Here is a 22,545-nt window from a genome sequence, read left to right as displayed (position 1 = left end):
AATCGAATACTTATTGTCGATTCTATCATATAAAGTTAGACACCTCGAGGGGGAGTCCAGAGGGTCTTAGAAGAAGTGGACACTACTTCCGCCAAGTATTTTCCCAGATAAGGAGTGTTATCATTGGAATAGGAAGTAAGAACACTTCTATATAATATTGCGGGAGTTCCACTCGTGAGTCAGTCTCAGCGAGTCTTTCACTGGAGGAAGTTACTTCACTCCCAATCGAGTCTTACTTTAACGCGTGCAATGGCGAAGAGAAGACTGTTGTTTTGCTGGTTTATGTGTATATTTCTTGCTTGCGATACTTCATCTCTTTTGCTACGTAAATGCTGCCCTGAATCCCAACAGCTGGACTGGACTCTAAATGAATGTGTTCTATTACCTGGTCACCATGACAACGCAAGTGAAATTGTCAACAATTCCACGGACTTTTCTTCAGATTTTCCTTGGTGGCTCAGAAGTGATTTGTTTGCGGAAGAAGATCGCGATGAATTCGCTTCAGCTTTTGGAAACAGTTCAAAATTTCATATAGAATTTGGAGTCAGGCAACCTTGTGAATCTGCAAGGACAGCTGTCTTATATTCGAATGATTCTTTAAAATATACATTTTTTAAAAATGGTAGTCTGATTTACCACTCAGAGATTGGTAAAAATGTCACCTTCTTGCCAACATCTTACTGTGCTGACAGAGTGATGAATAATGACACTTCTTATCACCATGTATTCTTACTCTGCCCTTGTTTGCATACAAATTGTGTTCGAAAATGTTGTGATCATGACGAGATGATAGAAATCAGTAACACATCTCTGTGTGTGAAACGCGGAGGTAACGTTACTTGGTCCCCACACGGGGGTAGTATTGTATTAAATGAAGATGTTACAAGCAAAGATTACTTATTTAATTGTTCTACCATAGAAGAACTGGATGGTGTTCATGTCTGGATGCTAAGAAATGGCAGTGTCTTGTCAAGTTTTGTTAAGGAGGATACTGAAGGATTCTGTGGAGAAATGGCTATGGTTCATCGTGGGATGAGCTCAGAATCTGCCTTCTTGAGCTGCACTGTCACAGAGCGACCTAAAGAAAGTGAGAAAAAGAACAAAGAAGAATTATCTACTATCATCTACCCACTTAGCGCCACCTTCCTCATTTTCACCCTCGTAGTCTACAGTACGGTCCCCGAGACTCGAAACACCAAATCCAACATCGTCATTTGTCATATCATCAGTTTGCTGGCTATTTACATCTTGAGAACCACTGGTCGTCGTCCAGATAATGGGGTCTTCTCGGACGCGGAGTGTTATGTATTATGTAAGTACAATTTACCTATCAATCTTAGAAAAAATAAGAAATATCATATTTTGTTTTGTATTTTTTATGTTGTTTTGTTGTCTGCCTGTTGATTAATTAGCCGGACGATTATTTAAATACCCCACAATTGCACGATCAGCTGCAAAGAAAGTCTAGATTAGGGTTCCTGTATTCGTCCTTTAAAACTTGCGCTTTCGTTTAGTAGCAACCATAAAAGTTAAAATAGTTTAAACCAGCCTTAATTAACTTAACAAATTAGTCCGGCTCCTTGGCTGAATGTTCAGAGGACCCCGGATTCGATTCCCGCCGGACTGAGGATTTTAACTGCTGGACGGAAAGAAAAACCAACCTGGAAGTCTTAAGGAAAGTTAAAGAAGGGAGAAGATTTTGAAACGAAATGGAAAACAGGAAATTAAAATTTATTGGATATGTCATCAGACAATACTTTCATCACTAACGTACTTGAAGGGAAAGTGCTGGGAAAGAAAGGGAGAGGAAGTCCTAGGATGAAGTATTTGGACGATATCAAGGAGAGGTCAGGTTGTGACAATTATATGGAACTGAAACTAACAGCCAATGAAAGAAAAGAGTGGTTGCATCGACAAGGCATTAGCCTTTAGAATATTGACTGATTGATGGTTAATTTATTTTGGCTTGGGGATTGGGTATTTTGCGTTTGTCTAATATATTAATTTATATATAATACACCCAACCACCACAAAAACACGCAATAGTGAATCCATCCTTCCGTACAGAGTTCGTGTCAGGAAGGGATGCCAAATCCCCATCACATGTCGACCCCAATGAACTGGGAGAAATGCCAGGAGCAACCCTAATCTAGATCCTTCTTGCAGCTATTCGGGGAATTGTAGGGTATTTAAATAATCGTCCGGCTAATTACTCAACATGATACTTGATAAAACTGAACGTCTTAACACTTCAACAACCGTAAAAAAAAAAAAAAAAAAAAAAAAAAAAGAAGTAAATGTTAAATCTCACCGTTTGCTGAAGAGTTCGATCGAATTCAAATTGATTCACAAACCATGAACTGATCAGTTATTTTTATATTGTATCTCTACTTTCTAACATTATTGGTTATACGTCCCACTAACTACATTTTACGGTTTTTTGAGACGCCGACATGCCGGAGTGTAATCCCGCAGGAGTTCTTTTACGAGCCAGTAAATCTACCGACACGAGGCTGACGTATTTTAGCACCTTCAAATACCACCGGACTGAGCCAGGATCGAACCTGCCAAGTTGGGATCAGAAGGCCAGCGCTTCAACCGCCTGAGCCACTCAGCCCAGCATATTATATCTCGACAATGAACACGTTTGTGAAGGTTTCCGCATCTGTTATTGTTTCAGTACACAGTAACAGGCTACATACAATAGACATGCGCATAAATACATGGTATATGTTTAATGTCTCGATGCATGAAGCTAAAACGGGTATTTATTTTCAGTTTTGATCAAATCAGTGCCATTTAGCCCTTTGACTATACGGTAATTCGGTACTGTCCCAGAAAATCCAGGACGTATAGCAACCCCAGGCCGGCGAATCTGTCTTAACCGGAGGTCCGGGTTCGATTCCCGATCAGGTCAGATTTCTTACCTGTATCTGAGGGTTGGTTCGAGGTCCACTCAGCCTACACGAGAACAATTAAGGGGCTATCTGACGGTGAGATGGCGATTATAGTAGGCCAAAGCACACCAGGGCTGGAGTTTAGTTTGGTATTAGTAGTCTAGACGTTGCTGAGGAGGTACTCCAGAATAATGAATGAGTTTCTCATTGGTTTCCTCATTGAACCAATAAATAAATAAATAAATAAATAAATAAATAAATAAATAAATAAATCAGTCTCCCAAGTCTACGGAAGTGTACGCACTGAACGATCTACACTCTATCACCTTCACACTATTTATCACGGGAAGGATGCAAAAGAATGGTATTTCTAGCGTTGTTCATACCTATGTTACTTTCATGTCGTGTAAGGCGAAGGTAGGAAGGGGTGTCGTGATAGGAGAGAAACTTGACTGAATTTTTGTAAGATGTAAGGATCGATGTTGAAAACATGTGTATAGTATGTGTACGAATAAATGACATTATTTGTGCTCAATTTCAGTTTCGTATTTCTTTTTCTTTCAGTTTTTATGCATCACTTCTTCTACCTATCAGCCTCCTTCTGGGTCACGGCTCTCTGTCTGGACATTGCCTGCACATTCAGGTGAGACAAACCAGCGTTTGAGTAGTTATTTTTAATAGTTTCGTAAATAATAGCTACATCTCCGGTCTCTCTTGCTGTGATAGATTGGTATTTACAATAATTTATTACTAATAAAGACAAAACTGTCTATGCTGGCAAGACTAGTGTTTACAGTGCACTGTCTCTTCTGGTATAGGCTAAAACAGATTTGTTTCTGTAATTGTTCTATCTCTGTATCATCCTTGACTTGACAATATGAAGTGACTTATATATGAGCGATGCTAGTAATGCCATTCTTTAAGCAGCCAGTCCCTGCTATAAATGGTGTGTAAATGTCGCTCGTAGGGTCGGTTGGTGCGTGCATTTCAGTGGGCTTGGCAGACTGCTGTAAGATAGCACCTTCCGGCTCGGTGAGGAAAGCAACGAGAAACTATCCTACTCCTCATTGCCTTTGTACAGTATAAGCATTATCAATAACACCTAGGCCACCTATGACAGCTGATGGCAGAGCTGTTGAGGACCCAACTAGCCTCCGGGCTGAGTACTCAACATAAAAAGACAATAATGAAATAACTTTTATCCACTCGGGCTGTTAGATATGTTTTAAAACCCCTACTTCAACGACAAGAAAAACAAGTGGAGGGAGTGTGAAAATAAAGTAAATACAAATATTAAACTTTTCAGGGGAGACAAAATAGCATACTTTAAATACAAAATTGTTCATATTCAGCATATAAATTAAAACAAATTTATTATTTCATAGAGGATCGAAATATCACATAGAAAGCAAATACTGTATTCGTTTAAAAAAAACATGTTGAAAACTATCTTTAAGCATGAGCAAAGTCGTTATTTAATCAATCAATCAATCAATACTGATCTACATTTAGGGCACTACCCAGGTGGCAGATTGGTTTTCCTAGTTTTTTCTAAAATGATTGCAAAGAAATTGGAAATTCATTGAACATCTCCCTTGGTAAATTATTCCAATCCCTAACTCCCCTTCCTACAAATGAATATTATTGAAATAAGTAAAGATGTTGCTAAATAGACCGAAGAAAAATATGGTTATATTAAGTTTCGTTAATCTACATTTTGTTAACTATCTTCTTCACTCTGCTATCACTACGCATATATCCTTTATAATCTATTTGATTCAGCTTTTAACTGACATTATAGAAATTATGGTATTGGGTACATACGGTTACACATAAAACAATGTTTTATCGATCAAATTTAATACAGGATGACCCAATTAATACACACACATACACAATTATATTTGAGAATGGAAGGCAACAGTTTCCTAATTAGTAGCTATTTCTGAAGTCTTGAGTCCTCACAACACGTCTCCAGCTGGGCAGTCTTTACCTGGAACGGGTAATCTTGATTGACAGTTCATCTTTCACTTCGCTTCGCACGCTCAGTCACTCCCCTAGCAGCTTCACGCACACAGATTCGAGCACGCAGTATATTACTAATCAAGACGTACGACGACTGTTTCTTGGCTGGTGTGGTGGTGCTTATTGTTTTAAGAAGAACTACAACGAAGCAACCATCCTCTACAGTATACAACATTAATCAGAGAGAAAACATGGAAGGTATCCGACACTTTGAAAAATTAAGATATCGGCCAAAGAACGACAAGGGCCACGAAGGACGTGAAAATGAAATACTTCCTTGGCCTCGCAACCTAATACCGTCGGGCTCAGAAAAGAACACGAGTTGACCAAGGGTGGTCGGACAGGATAGATGAAAGTGAGGAACCTAGCATATGTAACTGGAAGCAATGCCAGGACTCGGCTAAGGTCCATGCTCCCAAATTCAGAGACCCTGGGGCCCCTTTTAGTCGCCTCTTACGATAGGCAGGGGATACCGTGGGTGTTATTCTTCCGCTCCCATCCACAGGGAGTTCCTTGGCTCGACTCCAGAGCAGTGCGTCACTCGGACAATCATTTCACGTGGCCGCTCCACACAGTGAACTACACGGCAAGACAGTAACACAGTACCACTAAACAATAGCGACTACACTATAACATTACTCTTCGCCTCACTCCTTCAATACGATCAGTGACAACAACCATGACGATGACTGCTACTGCTCACATACTCCAACAACAACCATTGCTGTCCATCTCCACAATGTAACAACACTCCAACTTCAACACTGCTGGCACTGACCGTAAAAAATCGAACTGGCCAGGATATGGCTTGCACCCCAGAAGAGAAAGGTTAGGAAAAAAATGTCCTTAGTTCTCCGGTACCGAAGGTTTCATCATTACCTACATTGGCATTTAAGGAGTTGGTGCTCTGATGGAGCTTGTCATAGAACTTACTGGCAGTGTGTGTGGTCCTGCTCTGAAAGTTTTCGAGTTGGTACCGCTCATGCAAGTCACACACAAATTATTTTCATACTACTGAGCTCTTGTCAAACGGCGAAGTGCATGCGGCTCTGTATGCACTGTACGTATAACAGGCATGACATCGGCTGCGCCACCCGAAATAGGACTCTCATACTCTAAAATTGTTCTTACCGTGCACATTTGCTTGCGCCGTAATATACTTAATATGATCGCCAAATGTTAGTCCTCTGTTTTTTTTTTGTTTTTTTTTGTTTTCTTAGTCCTGATGACTTCACACTGACACTCTCACGGCTAGCCTCCTTTTTATACACTTGGTAATGATTTAATGAAGTACTGGAATCTTCGGGATGCGGCTAGAGAACAAACTTTCTCGTTTCGCGTTCCAGAAGTTTCACGACGGAACCAGACGAAAGCACAATACAAGGAGAGACCGGTTAAGTCCCCAGGCCGGCTGAGAGGTCTCAGGCCTGACTCACTCATCCCTTCCCGGAAATACCGAAAGGGGTTACGACAGGGCTAACAGTCGCTAATATTTCGTTTCGTTCTCATTAAGATGAGGAAGTTTTACTCTCAACAAAATTCTTAACAGGCTATACGTTTATTTGAGATGAAATATACCATCGTGTTTTGTATTATTATTATTATTATTATTATTATTATTATTATTATTATTATTATTATTATTATTATTATTATATAATTCGCTGGGGCCATCAAGGACCACGTTAAGTCTTGTTGCATTTGACACAACTTGGCCTTCTTTAGAGCCCAAATTTCCCTCATTCTTTGTGAGTGGGCCTCCTTACGCTCCTTTGTCCAAGGGGCACCGTGTCTTCTCTTCGGTTGCTCGTCTCTGTTTAGCCCGTTCGTCAATATTTTCTTGCGGAAGAGATCTCTGTTAAGGGCGTCTTCAGCTGAGATATGTAGCATTTGTAGGTCTTCTTTGGTATTTCTAAACCAGGGAATTGTGGTTTTGGGGTTTGAATCAAAAAAGTGAAAGATTTCTTTAGTTAACTTTCTTCCGTCCATTCTTTTCAGATGACCGTAAAATCGTGCCCGTCTTTTTCTGATTGTGTCGGTAATTTTCTCTATTTTGCTGTAGACTTCCTTGTTGGATCTCTTTTGATGGATTCCATTTCTGTACTTTGATCCCAAGATTCCTCTCACAATTTTGCGTTCTCTTTTCTCCAGTTCTTCAAGGAGTCCTTTGTTGGCATTTAGAGACAGGGTTTCGGCTGCATATAGAACTACTGGCTTCAGAACTGTTTCATGGTGACGTATCTTGGTGTTTTGGGAAAGGCATTTTTTGTTGTAGATTGTGCGGGATGTTTGGTAGGTTATTTCCAGTTTGCGTACTCGCTCCTGAAGTGCTTCTTTTATTTTTATTATTATTATTATTATTATTATTATTATTATTATTATTATTATTATTATTATTATTACAATTTGCTTTACGTCGCACTGACACATAAGTATTATCGCGACGATGGTATAGGAAAGGGCTAGGTGTGGCATGATAGCGACCGTGGCCTTAATTAAGGCACAGCCTCAGCATTTTCCTGGTGTGAAAATGCTTAACCACGGTAGGACTGCCAACAGTCGGGTTCGACCTCATGTTTTGTAGTTACGGACTGTATTATACAGGGTGGTTCAGAACAACAGCGACATCGCTTAGTTTGTTATGCCGGACGGCAAACTGATGGTTTTTCAACAGTGGTCCTGTCCGGAAATGCATGGTTTGGGCGCTGTGGGTTGTCAAAATTTGATAATGCTTCGGATATGGTGATGGGTGTGCGTTCCATATTTTGTCAAGAAACCTCCGCCACCCCAACAAGAGTACCAGAACGTGCATTAAATTACAAAAGTGTTCGAATTGTCAACCTCCTACTTAATTACAGAGCTTAAATCGGCGGCACAGAAAATAACACCCACTGTATCCCCGGTCATGAGAGGCGACTAAAAAGGGCCGCAAGGGCTCTTAACTTCGGAGCGTGGGTTGGCGACCACTAGGACCCCAGCCGAGCCGTGGCAATGCTTCCACTTAATTGTGTCAGGCTCCTCAGTTTAATCTATTCTATCCCAGCTCCCTTGAACTCTAGTTCTTTTTCGACCCCGGCGGTATTAAAGCACTTGAGGCCAAGGTAGTCTTCGTGGCCCTTGTCTTTCTTTAGCCGGTACCTTCATTTTTCTAAGTGTCAGATTCCTTCCATTTTTTGCCTCCTTAGTGTTGTATAGAGTATTGTTGCCTGGCTGTACTTCCTCCTAAAACAATCAGCACCACCACCACCATCATGGTCAACGACGTGTGGCTGTCTGCTCACTACTTCAGTTACTGTTTGTAATCGTGTGATAACATCCTCCTTTGATGAAACACGAGTCTCGTACACCACACTCTTTGACCATGAGCGCCATTTCTGCATCACCGATGTACTGTAGGCTCTGTAACAAAGTTAGTGGTCGATAATTCGAACCTTTTTGAACTGAATGCACGATGCGATGCTCTTGTTGGGTTGGTGGAGATTTCTTAATAAAATATTTATTTATTTATTTATTTATTTATTTATTTATTTATTTATTTATTTATTTATTTATTTATTTATTTATTTATTTATTTATTTATTTATTTATTTATTTATTCCTGACTTACATTTGTGACTAAGGGTTCACGGCCCTCTCTTACACTTAACCACTATAAACAATAAAATTTAAAAATGTAAACATAAAAGTAAGACATAGAAATTCTAAAAGGAAATAATACTACGGACAAATAATTCTAAGACTAAGTTAGGCCTGCATAACAGTACAGCAATTAATGTGAAAATACTACTACTACTACTACTACTACTACTACTACTACTAATAATAATAATAATAATAATAATAATAATAATAATAATAATAAATTAAGAAAACTCATTCACACAACATACACACAATGACTCACACAACTCAGTTTTATGTTCCCAGCAAAAACTTTCTGCAGGCAGATTTGAATTTATGAGAGGAAGTAAGGTGCCGAATGTCCAATGGGAGTGTATTCCAGAGTCTCGATGCAGTAACTAAAAAGGAATGATTGTAGGAATTCGTTCGACTTAGTGGAATTTCAAGTAGGGAACCAGAACGGGTACTAATTTCATGGAATGAGGAAAGAAAACGAAAATTAGAAGAGAGGTAAGTAGGAGTGTCCGTCGAGAACACTTGGTAAACAAGTGTCATTAGGTGAAAATTCCTTCGTTCATTTATGCGTAGCCATTCCAATGTTTTGAAATATGAGGGTCATGTCGCAGTTGGAAAGCATATCGGATGCATGAGTTTTGTGGTCGCTGAAGTCTCAAAGCTTGCTCAGCATTTAGATTGACTAGTACCGTATCACAGTAGTCTAAAATTGGGAATAGTAGTGCTTGGATTAATTTTAATTTAAGTTTTTCAGGAAAAGAATTCTTGTGACGTTTCAGGGGATATAGAGCTGCATGAACCTTTCTACATACATTTGTTACGTGTCGTAGAACCGCAAAAACAAGAATCATGGGTGACTAAACAACCTACTGAATAACCACAGATAACAGCAAACGGAACTCTGTTGGAGAAAACAAATAACATATTATAACTTGGCTATAACATCCAAGAGAACTGAGACATGACAGAAAAAGGAAAGAATAGAAGTAGTCCGATCCACATTCATTAGGACCAGAAATGTTCATGTAATATCATCTTAAGTTAAAAATTGAAAATCAGGCTTTTAAGATGTTATATCGGCTGCTTTATGTAGTGTGGTCAAATTGTTTCGCCCCACAGCACCCAAAACATACATTTCCGAACATCGGTCCCCTCTTGAAATAGGATCAGTTTTCCCTCCCACAGAACATACATTACTGTTAGAAACTGAGTTACGATCGTCTGTCACAAAGTAAAAAAAAAAAAACGAATTTACTATCAGCTAGTGTGAAAACCTGAACATGTTCGTTCGTGTTTTGTAGTTGCGTTGGTTTCAAATTAAGCCCTCGAAGTGACATAGCCATAGGGTTTATTACTCATGGTGCCACGTCCTCTGGAAGCAATGTAGGAGTTCAGATATTCGCCCTCACTACACTACCTATGGTACCTATGGTAGTCATTTCAGAGATATACTGAGGTGCGTTGCGCAAAACCGCAAAAACAAAAATCATGGGTGACAGTAAACAATCTACTGAATAACCACAGATAACAGCAAACGGAACTCTGTTGGAGATAAATAAAATATTATACCTTGACTATAATGTCCAAGAGAACTGGGACATGATAGAAAAGGGAAAGGATAGAATAAGTCCGATCCACATTCATTAGGACCAGAAATGTTCTTGTAATGCCGGTAACATTTTAAGTTAAAATTGAAAATCAGGCTTTTCAGATGTTTTATCGTCTACTTTATGAAGCAAAGAGCTTGTACTGTACTTGACAGACACACATTTATGAAGCATTGAAATGTGAGCTTATATACGCACGATGCGCATAAACTGTTGATAAATTGAAAGAATTAGAGATGCTGGGGTGTATGAGAAAACCAAAAGAAATTGTGAGAAACATCAACGAGCTCAAACTTGAACGTTTCCATCCATATCGTGCGACAGCCAGGGAAATACAATATCTTGGACGTCATCATGCAAGGAAAGATCGAAGGCAAGCGACATCCCGGTAGAATCGCTGAAGAACCGGAAGGACTGGCATGAAAAATCTACCTTTGAACTGTTTCGAGCAGCTGTTGATAAGAAAATGATCGCCTACGTTCGCTAAGAGGACACAGCACAGGAAGAAGAAGAGAAGAAACATACCGGTAGCGATGTTTCTTTACAATGGATGTTAAAGAAAAAAGTTCTAATGCAGAGTCGCGTAAATATCTGGGGTTGGAGGATGGGGTCGGGATGGAACTCCACGAAATTTTTGTAATTTTGTAACCTCCCAAAAATAATCTCGCACTGCCTGCAATAATAATAATAATAATAATAATAATAATAATAATAATAATAATAATAATAATAATAATAATAATAATAATAATAATAAATTCTACCGGGAGGTACACCTCAACGCCGTGCATTCAAATTAAGCGCCTTAATGAACTCCTCTACCGAACAAAAGTTGAAACTGCTACAACAGGAGCTTAGAACTTTAATCAGAAGATGTCACCACTGAAAAATTAAATAATTGTTTTGTTGTGAAGTTTCCTAAACTGAGTAAATTTCTCATTCAATCAATCAATACTGATCTGCATTTAGGGCAGTCGCCCAGGTGCCAGATTCCCTATCTTTTGCTTTCCTAGCCTTTTCCTAAATGATTTCAAAGAAATTGGAAATTTATTGAACATCTCCCTTGGTAAGTTATTCCAATCCCTAACTCCCCTTCCTATAAATGAATATTTGCCTCAGTTTGTCCTCTTGAATTCCAACTTTATCTTCATATTGTGATCTCTCCTACTTTTATAAACGCCATTCAAACTTATTCGTCTACTAATGTCATTCCACTCCATCTCTCCGCTGACAGCTCGGAACATACCACTTAGTCGAGCAGCTCTTCTTCTTTCTCTCACTTCTTCCCAACCCAAACTTTGCAACATTTTTGTAACGCTACTCTTTTGTCGGAAATCACCCAGAACAAATCGAGCTGCTTTTCTTTGGATTTTTCCCAGTTCTTGAATCAGGTAATCCTGGTGAGGGTCCCATACACTGGAACCATACTCTAGTTGGGGTCTTACCAGAGACTTATATGCCCTCTCCTTTACATCCTTACTACAACGCCTAAACACCCTCATAACCATGTGCAGAGATCTGTACCCTTTATTTACTATCATATTTATATGATTACCCCAATGAAGATCTTTCCTTATATTAACACCTAGATACTTACAATGATCCCCAAAAGGAACTTTCACCCCATCAACGCAGTAATTAAAACTGAGAGGACTTTTCCTATTTGTGAAACTCACAACCTGACTTTTAACCCGTTTATCAACATATAATTGCCTGCTGTCCATCTCACAACATTTTCGAGGTAACGTTGCAGTTGCTCACAATCTTGTAACTTATTTATCACTCTATAGAGAATAACATCATCTGCAAAACGCCTTACCTCCGATTCCACTCCTTTACTCATATCATTTATATATATAAGAAAACATAAAGGTCCGATGATACTGCCTTGAGGAATTCCCCTCTTAATTATTACAGGGTCAGATAAAGCTTCACCTACTCTAATTCTCTGAGATCTATTTTCTAGAAATATAGCAACCCATTCAGTCACTCTTTTGTCTAGTCCAATTGCACTCATTTTTGCCAGTAGTCTCCCATGATCCACCCTATCAAATGCTTTAGACAGGTCAATCGCGATACAGTCCATTTGACCTCCAGAATCCAAGATATCTGCTATATCTTGCTGGAATCCTACAAGTTGAGCTTCAGTGGAATAACCTTTCCTAAAACCAAACTGCTTTCTATCGAACCAGTTATTAATTTTGCGAAGATGTCTAATATAATCAGAAAGAATGCCTTCCCAAAGGTTACATACAACACATGTCAAACTTACTGGCCTGTAATTTTCAGCTTTATGTCTATCACTCTGCTATAGCAACTCTCCATTCATTTGGTATAGCTCCTTTGACCAAACAATAATCAAATAAGTACTTCAGATATGGTACTGTATCCCAACCCCATGGTCTTTAGTATATCCCCAGAAATCTGATCAATTCCAGCCGCTTTTCTAGTTTTCAACTTTTGTATCTTATTGTAAATGTCATTGTCATTGTTTTGTTTTGTTTGCCATTCATCAAGAAGTTTAGACATTCTTCCATAGATGACACTACCAAAAAACTATGATGCAAGGTGTAAGAATTTATAACTTAAGTTTTGTATTCCTAGGTTTTCCATAACTGATCTATGTTCATGTACTTTTGGGTTGGCAATACTTCATTTTCTTTCTGCCAGTTTTGAATCTAGCCAATCATAAATTTTGGTAATTAATTTTCAACCAATCCCGCATTTGTTGTTCACTTTGTGTTAACGAATAAAAATCAAGAGGGCGTGTCCTCATTAGTCTTGAATGATCTCGAACCTTCCCTGAGGGTTTATAAACTGCGGCTTTTCATGTTTCCTTACCAATTGATCGTCGTCTTTCTGAGTGTGTGTGTTTAAGCAGGAGGCGGGCGGCCGCTTTCGTCGAGAGCTAGAGCACCTACAAGGTAATGGCCACATAACTTCATTCTTTTTTGCTACCTCCGCAAATTATTCCAAGGGGAAGGTCCGAATCTTTACTATGTAACCTACTTTTCTAAAATGTAACTTCTCTTTTGGCTTCATAACATCTTTAATTATAAATCGGGGATAGAGAGTGAGTTACCCTCTCGAGCTGCCCTTCATCTTGGTTTGAGGTGACTACGTTCTGTAACTGTTTTTCATTCTGTGATGTGTTAAAGTAATTTCTATGCGAGTCACCTCAGTAGTTTGGGAATAGCCCCGTTTCATCGGCCTAGAGCCCTGTAGGTTTTTGAGTTTTCATTATCTTGGAGTGCAGTGTACGCCTCCAGTTGGGTATTAAATACTCCTATAAAAGTAAGTTCAATTTGTAAGTTGTGCCTTGAGAGGCCAGTGATTGTAAGTTGATGTTGCCTTGAGTAGGCTTGGAAACTGAGAGCCTATTAGCTCTTTTTCAAAGTTTTGTAACTGTAAAGTGTGCCTCTGGGAGGCTAGATATTGTATTTTGGGAGCAAGTGCTCTTTGAATTAGGGCATTTCTGCCCCTAACTTAACTATACCACTTCCATTCGTAAAACTAGGGGCTTGAAGCCCAGAATTGGTAAAAATCACTAATCTTGGACTTTCCTAGTCTTGTTTCAAAATTGCTTTTGTAGCTGAAGTGAAAATTGTTAAGTTGTTGTTTTCTGAAAAAATATAACCTTCAGTTCAAGTTTAAATTAATTTTGATATTGTAGATAGACCCATTCACCCCAGCACCTTCTCTAACCTCTTTCTGATCCACGGGTATCCCCGTAATAATAATAATAATAATAATAATAATAATAATAATAATAATAATAATAATTTTTGCCCTCACACTGAAAGTCAACAACAACTGGCTAAATAAAATAGAATTACATCTTCAGGAAATCAACATCAACCAGGAAACTATGAGGAACCGATCTGCTTTCAGAACCATTGTTTCGCGGAGCCGAAACAAACTTTAAAAAAACCTGGGTAGAAGAACGTAAGAATTTCAGTGAGAGGATGAAGAGATTTTGGGAAGAGAAGGCAAAATCATCAGCTAAATAAGTTCAAGCGGGCTCCTCAGTTGGGCATAACGATGTGAAATAATAATGATTACTGTTTAATGATAAATAGTTATGTTTATTAGTTGATTATGTATTTTATCACCAATTTCTGTATAAATGAAAAGTGACGATTCAACGTTGACTGCTCTTAGTCGTTAAGTACCCCTAGGGTCCTGGGGCTAGGAGCGGGAAAAGAAATGACTGGCTCTTAATTAAGGTACAGCCCCAGCATTTGCCTGGTATGAAAATAGGAAACCACGGAAAACCATCTTCAGGGCTGCCGACAGTGGGGTTCGAACCCACTATCTCTCGAATGCAAGCTGACAACTACGTGGGTCAAACGACGCAACCAGTCGTTCGGTCAAGAAATACCGTCTTCATGTCAGTAGCACTTAGAGGGTGATAAATTGCGGCAACTTGCCGTTCGCTTCATGGCAGTAGACTTAAGATAACAATATTATGATCGTCACCGTCTCCTAGTTAGTAAAATGATTTGGAAATTGTGATATGTCATTGCAGGATTTTTCGTCCAACACAGACCATAGTGCACGTCAACAGCCAGAAGAGAAGATTTTACTGGTATTCCATCGGTTGCTGGGGATTCCCGGCACTTTTCTTGGTAGCCATAGCTATCATGGAGTTCAGTCCAGGGATTCCCGATTACTACATCAAACCTGGAATTGCAGAAGGCTATTGTGGAATATGGGGTAAGACTTTCTAAAATATTCTTCTTCTCTCATTCCTCCAGCTGAGGTAAGTTAAGGTTGTATTCTGCCCGAAGGCAGGTCCGAACCTCCGCAGAGGTGTGCTTGAGCCGGAGTTTACGTACGGTAGGGTGGCCAGTTCCTTTCCGCTCCTCCATTCCCCCTTATCCCCCACCAACAACGCGTGGCAACCCATCCAAATCTTGACCACGCCCAATGTTGCGGAGATCTCACGGGATCCGGTGTTTCAACACGGCTACGGCCGTTGGTTCCAGCTGAGGGCAACGTCATTTAAATTGTATTCGTCTTCTGTGTTCTTTACCTTTCGTCCAGTACTTCCACTTCCGTGTCGGGTGATCTTTTCTCTCCTCATTTTAGGGATTGAATGGCTCGAATGCTATGATGAACCAGTGTGTTACGTACCAGTAGTATCAGAAAATTAATGAACCGGAGGAATGGCATGCTAAAGAAGAAAGTTATCTAACTCCCCAGCTACTTCCCGCCAATATTAAGACAGGCTGTTATACTTTGTGCGACCAGGCGAGTTGGCCGTGCGGTTAGGGGCGCGCAGCTGTGATCTTACATTCGGGAGGTGGTGGGTTCGAACTCCACTGTCGACAGTCCTGAAGATGGTTTTCCGTGGTCTCCTATTTTCACACCAGGTAAATTTTAAAAAAATCGGTATACAGCAGTAACCCCATCTATCGGAGATGAGTGGCAAGAGAGACACAAAGCACATCAACAAGGGCGCTCATGCCCAGGGGCAAGCCCTCCCCCCCCTCCCTATCTCTCAGGGAAAGGCAAAAGTCTAATGTAGTCAGGTGTTTTTCTTTCAAGAAAATCATTTAAAAGTCGATATTACGTAAACGTCGTAGTACCGCCCCCCCACCAATAGGCAGGGGATACTATGCGTGTTATTCTACCGCGGAATACAAGTCGCCATTCATCTTCCAAAGTATTAAAAATAATACATACCCCCAGAGTGCCCCCCCCCCACGCCCTACAAACTGTCATATCTGCGCCCATGCATCACAACAAATAATGGTCAATGTGATATTGTTGATCAATGTTATGGGTTTTCTTTATTGTAGGTCTTTACATTTAGTTTTCTCCCGACCCTTTGATATTAGTGCGTCTTTCAAAATTATTTATAGCGTAGACTGTAGTTCCTTATTCCCCGACTTTACATACAGATTTTCATTAAATTCTGTTTACCCATTTTCTTGTGACTCGGTGCTGATATGAACTTAGCAACAAAAATCCAAATTCATGAATATCTCTGTTATCATAGCCGGTACGGTAAAAATTTATAAGACCTAAATGATCGGAAATCTATATATATAATTTGATACTATATAACTTTATTTATGTAGTACTGTATTTGTCGATAGGACCTCTAATAACACAAATATTTGAGAATTAAATTTTAGGCCTTCCCCTAAACTACCATTCACTCAGCGTGAATAAAATTATTTATCGCCTAGATTGTAGCGACTTATTCTCCGACTTTGCATACCGATTTTCATTAAATTCTCTTCAGCCGTTCTCTCGTGATGCGTGTACATATATACAGACAGATAGACAGACAGAAATTACGAAAAATTAAATAGTGCATTTCCTAGTTACTATGGACACGACCGATATATCATCCTTTTTTTAAATTCTGAGCAATGTGCAATGTACAAACTCTTATTATATATACAGAGTTATTCACCTAACATGTTACACAGAAATAACTTCTAAACCATTAAAGATATCGGCATTCTGTTTTCATATTCGTAAATGGTACCCAGGGCCTTGTAAAATAACGTGCTACTTAGTCTCATGGGGTGATTAATAACCGAGATATTGATACTAAAAAATCAACTGCGTACAAGTTCAAATATGTAAGTATTTTCAAAATCGGACAATTGAAATGAAATGTCGTATGGCTTTTAGTGTCGGGATATCCCAGGACGGGTTCGGCTCGCCAGGTGCAGGTCTTTCTATTTGACACCCGTAGGTGACCTGAACGTCGTGATGAGGATGAAATGATGAAGACAACACATACACTCAGCCCCCGTGCCATTGGAATTAACCAATTAAGGTTAAAATCTCCGACCCGGCCGAAGGCCAGTGCGCTGACCGTTCAGCCAACGAGTCGGACATCGGACAATTACTTTTTGAGATACACAGTGACTCGCATAATTATTCGGACAAACATGATTTATTATAGTTTCCTTTGTATTAGTGGTTTCAGTAATAATAAAGCACTCATATAAATTAGATAAAAGTTTCTGTATGGAATATAGAAGCTAAACATCCATCATTCTTCTAATGAACACGTTCAATGAAAATATAATAATTAAAAACAAAATCAAAATCAAAACCAATATTGCACAAAATTATTCGGACACTTGCCGTTTTACTTATGGTCCTAAAGGTTCAGTATCTGGTGGGCTTTCCTTTCATTTTAATTACTTCCCTGAGTCGACTTGGCATGCTTTCCACTAATTTCCAGATGTAATCGGGAGATATCTTCTGCCACTCTTCTTGAAGTCCATTTTTCAGTTATTCTCTAGTGTTGTTTTCCTTATTTCTTTATCCAGTTTGTCCCAAAGATTCTCAATCCCATTCAAGTCTGGTGATTGAGGGGGAGGATGAAGCACCTTTTCGCAATTAAACAATAACCACATCCTTACATTCCAGGCCATATGCTTTGGGTCGTTATCTTGATAAAACTTAAAATGTTCACCAATCCCCATCTTTTCCATATTGTCTCTCAGTATTTTAAGGCATTGAAAGTGGTCCATTTTACCCTCAATAAAAACCAGTTCATCAACTCCATTCGCCGACATGCACCCTCACACCATTACCTGTCCACTACCATGCTTCACAGTTGCTTTCAGATTTTTCTCGTGAAGCTCAGTATTAGGACGCCGCCAAACTGTTATCCTCCCATCAGATTGAAATATGTTAAATTTACTCTCATCAGCAAATATAACGTCATTCCACCACTCATTGTCTTCTTCAACATGCTATTTGGCAAACAGCATTTTCTTTCTTTGATATACTTGATTTATGAACGGCTTCCTTCTTGCAATATGGCCGTGAAAGTTACCTCTTCTGAACACTCTCCGTATTGTTTAGGGATGCACTTTCTTTCCGGTGTCTGCAGCAATCTCCGCAGCGAGTTTTGGAGCACTTAACTTGGGTGCCTTTTTAATTTTTCTAATGATATAATACTCTTCCCTCACAGAAAAAAGTTCTTGGACGTCCCGTATGCGGTAGATGTCAATCCTATCTTCCTCCCGGAATCTTGTGATAATATCAGAGACTGTACTTTTCTTCATTTGTAACATTTCAGCAATTTTACGACAACTTTTACATTTAGCATGGTGAAAAGTTACTAGCTGCCGCTGTTCGATTGTGCACTCTCTTCCTCTGCGGCCCATTTTCACCTACGTTGTACACAGCACTCTAACACACTGAATGTTTAAGTTCACACTGTCCGTGGCTCTTTTACATACGACCTCTGCACGGCAACTGACTTTTGTCCGAATATTGTTGAAGCACGTTAACTGCGTTCTGAGGTTCCGTGGTCACTGGTTCTCTCCTGTTTTCTAAAAGTAAACATTTGAACGTCGTGTTGAATCTGTCAAACTGGGTTCTGTCAGAAACTAGTTTGCGTGTACGATATTTTCTCTGAAATATAGGTCCAGTGTGTGGCAAAGACTATAATTACTAACGTGTCCGAATAATTATGTGAGTCACTGTACATAAGAACAGCATGCGCGGTTTTGCTGCCACATCAGACGGCGTGAAGTCGGGCAAGCTCCTTCCTGGCCTTGATTCCAGCCACAGAACGGATACCAGGCATGTACTGTAAACATAATGTGATGTACCGTAACATACTCTGGGCATGCAACGTTACTGTATGACTGGCAAACACACAACAGGGAAGGGAGATTAAAGATGTATTGTTTTGTTTTGACATGTAATAGGTTGCGCTCATTTTAGCGTTTTTTTCTCGCGGATAGGAATGGGAAGGATTTGGAAAGGAAGTCGACCGTGGCCTATCACAAAGGTACCTATCCGGTATTTGCCTAGTGTTGAACATGGGGCACCATGAAAATCACTTTCAGTTTGGGCGAGGCAGGACTCGAACCTACGCTCTCCCGAATGCACGCTACTACAGTCGCGCTGGAGCTCTGCAGAGATTAATGCGTGTGAAATAAAACAAATAATAGTGTTGCTGCCACATCACCACGATCAGCTCTGAACATTTGCTTTTCTAGAAGGAGGTCTTCCGGTGTTTTGTGTTATGTTTATTTCTCAACTCATAGAGTAGTATGAACTGTACACTAAAACCAGTGACAATTATAGCTTTTGTTATGTTCCTTTCAAGGCAAAGTACTTATTTTATTCCTTTTAAACACATCACCCCTTTCTGTCCTGTCATGTGTTCGTCTGTCATACACACTTTGCAAACCCGTCACATGTGTACGAGGTGCTTACATGCCTGGTATCCATTCTGTGGCTGAACTCACTCCCAGGAAACAGTTTGGGCCTCAATATGTCCTTGCCCGACTTCACGCCGTCTGATGCGGCATGCAAAACAGCGCATGCTGTTCTTACTTATATCTCAAAAAGTAATTGTCCGATTTTGAAAATACATATTTGAACTTGTACGCAGATGAACTTTGAAATGAGCTGTATGAATTTGTGCCGTTCCATTTAAAAATATGGAGTTAGTCTCAATATCTCGGTTGTTAATCACCCCATGAGACTAAGTAGCACGTTATTTTACAAGACCCTGCGTACCATTTACGAATATGAAAACAGAATGCTGATATCTTTAATGGTTTAGATGTTATTTCCGTGTAACATGTTACGTGAATAACCCTGTATATAGATTTGCTTTACGTCGCACCGTAGGTCTTACGGCAGCGATGGAAAAGGAAAGGGCTAGGAGTGGGAAGGAAGTGGCCGTGGCCTTAATTAAGGTACAGCCCGAGCATTTGCCTGGTGTGAAAATGGGAAACCACGGAAAACCATCTTTAGCGCTGTCGACAGTGAGGTTCGAACCCACTATCTCCCAGATACATACTCACAGCTGTGCACCCCTAACCGTACGGCCAACTCGCCCGGTGGATATAAATAGAAGGCCGGTCCTACCGAGTGCGGTGATGGATCTTCAGTAGATATTGACGGTTTGCTTGTTACCATGTAATTATATCTAACAATCGAAATCATAGTTTCTGTACTCTTGACATAAACCGGCTGCATTATTGAAACTGTTCGTAAAATTGATAATATCGTTCTTCGTTTGTGAGGAAGTAGAAACTTCATTTTTAATTTGTATTCTTAAAAATAAGGAACCAGTTTGGTACTACGTCCCGTGAAGGTGACTACTACCTTCCAGGTCGTAGATATTTCGATTACAGGAGACTCGAGGCCAACTCTATTGCAACGACAAACAAGACTATCCCCCATCCCATGCAATTCTTAACTCTGTCCATGGGCGCCCATGCCCGGGGAAAAGAAGGGGCGCCCCCCTCCCCCCTAGCTCTCACGGAAAGGAAATACAAGTCGCCATTCGTCTTCCAAAATATTATACTGACTCTGTCAGTGCAGGGAATCGAATGCGCCTTAATTCAAATTCTAAAATAAGGAAGCCTCAAAGTAAACAGCCGGCCCCGTGGTGGAGGGGTAACGTGCCTGGCCTTTAGAGGGGCCACGGGTTCGATTCCCGGTCAAGTCAGGGATTTTTACCTAGATCTGAGGGCTGGTTCGAGGTACACTCAGCCCACGTACTTATAACTGAGGAACTATCTGACGATGAGATGGCGGCCCTGGTCTCGAAAGCCAAGAATAACGGTGGAGAGGATTCGTCGTACTGACCATACGACACCTCGTAATCTGCAGGCCTTCAGGCTGAACAGCGTTCGCTTGGTAGGCGATGGCCTTTTGGGGCTGTTACGCCATGCATTTTGGTTTGGAAAAGTAAACAGAAAAGGAAGCGACATCCCTGCAAGGCTCTTTAGCTTTCAGCTAGTTCTTCCGACCGGTCTCGTGTATTTAGGACAGTTGGAAAACGTACGCCTTAATAAACGCTCCTCATAAAACCATTGTAAAAAAGTAAAAACTGCATCTATTTATAACAATAATCACAACGCCTCCTTTTCATATGGCTCAGTTGGTTGAGTCGCTGTCCTGAGTCCGAGTTCGCAGGTTCAAATCACGGCTTGCGTCGGCGTCGCTTAAAACGGTGTTGAAATGGCAACAGCTCCACCTCGTTGCTTTCTGGCACGCTAATAAAAATTATACATACGAATATTAGCGTCACAAACTCTAACTTTATACCACTATATTCTGTGTCCCAGGCTTGCGAGGGAAACTAATAGGACAAGGTAAACCCTTCCTAGCATATGTTGTGACGTGTATTTTTCTTTACCGACTAACAACATATCTATACCCATACCTCTTACATTCTATATATATGTTGTGTGTGTATGTATTTCTTTGCCGCATTATTTATATAAAATGTCACTTCTTTATAGCTTATCTCATGACCATTATATATATAATTCAATGGGGCCATCAAGGACCACGTTAAGTCTTGTTGCATTTGACACTGAACTTGGCCTTCTTTAGAGCCCAAATTTCCCTCATTCTTTGCGAGTGGGCCTGCTTACGCTCCTCTGTCCAAGGGGCACCGTGTCTTCTCTTCGGTTGCTCGTCTCGGTTTAGCCCGTTCGTCAATATTTTCTTGCGGAAGAGATCTCTGTTAAGAGCGTCTTCAGCTGAGATATGTAGCATTTGCAGGTCTTCTTTGGTATTTCTAAACCAGGGAATTGTGGTTTTGGGGTTTGAATTAAAAAAGTGAAAGATTTCTTTAGTTAACTTTCTTCCGTCCATTCTTTTCAGATGACCGTAAAATCGTGCCCGTCTTTTTCCGATTGTGACGGTAATTTTCTCTATTTTTTCTGTAGACTTCCTTGTTGGATCTCTTTTGATGGATTCCATTTCTGTACTTTGATCCCAAGATTCCTCTCACAATTTTGCGTTCTCTTTTCTCCAGTTCTTCAAGGAGTCCTTTGTTGGCATTTAGAGACAGGGTTTCGGCTGCATATAGAACTACTGGCTTTAGAACTGTTTCATAGTGACGTATCTTGGTGTTTTGGGAAAGGCATTTTTTGTTGTAGATTGTGCGGGATGTTTGGTAGGCTATTTCCAGTTTGCGTACTCGCTCCTGAAGTGCTTCTTTGTCCAGTCCATTTTTCATGATGATCTCACGCAGGTATTTGAATTTGTCTACTCGGGCGATGACCCCGTATTTTGTATGGAGTTTTGGTGGAGCCTCTTTGATGTTAGTCATTACTTCTGTTTTCTCAAACGATATCTGCAAACCAGTTTGTTCGGCAATTTCCTTTAAAATTTCAACTTGAGCTCTAGTGGTTTCTATGTCGTTTGAGAGAACAGCAATATCATCGGCAAATGCTAAGCAGTCTATTGCGATCCCCTTGGATTTGGTTCCTATTCTCAATGGACTGTAGTTGGTTTCCTGTAATCTCACCCGCCAGGTTCTGATGATCTTTTCAAGAACACAGTTGAAGAGTATCGGGGATAGCCCATCACCTTGTCGGACTCCTGTTTTGATGTCAAAGGAATTCGAGAGACATCCG

General features: G+C 40.1%; 1 protein-coding gene across 1 annotated transcript in view; it reads left to right on the top strand.

Annotated features, from left to right (window-relative positions):
* The first annotated feature begins 265 nt into the window (after positions 1-265).
* Positions 266-22,545, top strand: part of LOC136881307 (G-protein coupled receptor Mth2) — a 36,659-nt gene continuing 14,379 nt past the window's right edge. The window contains exons 1-3 of the mRNA XM_067154114.2: positions 266-1,312; positions 3,462-3,540; positions 14,694-14,881. Of these exons, the coding sequence (XP_067010215.2) occupies positions 283-1,312; positions 3,462-3,540; positions 14,694-14,881 (1,297 nt within the window). The 5' untranslated portion in view covers positions 266-282. The remainder of the gene's footprint in view (positions 1,313-3,461; positions 3,541-14,693; positions 14,882-22,545) is intronic.

The sequence above is a fragment of the Anabrus simplex genome, chromosome 9 (assembly GCF_040414725.1).
Source record: "Anabrus simplex isolate iqAnaSimp1 chromosome 9, ASM4041472v1, whole genome shotgun sequence".
Classification (NCBI taxonomy): domain Eukaryota; kingdom Metazoa; phylum Arthropoda; class Insecta; order Orthoptera; family Tettigoniidae; genus Anabrus; species Anabrus simplex.
The sequence above is the reverse complement of the archived record's forward strand: the minus strand, read 5'-3'. Positions and strand labels throughout refer to the sequence as shown.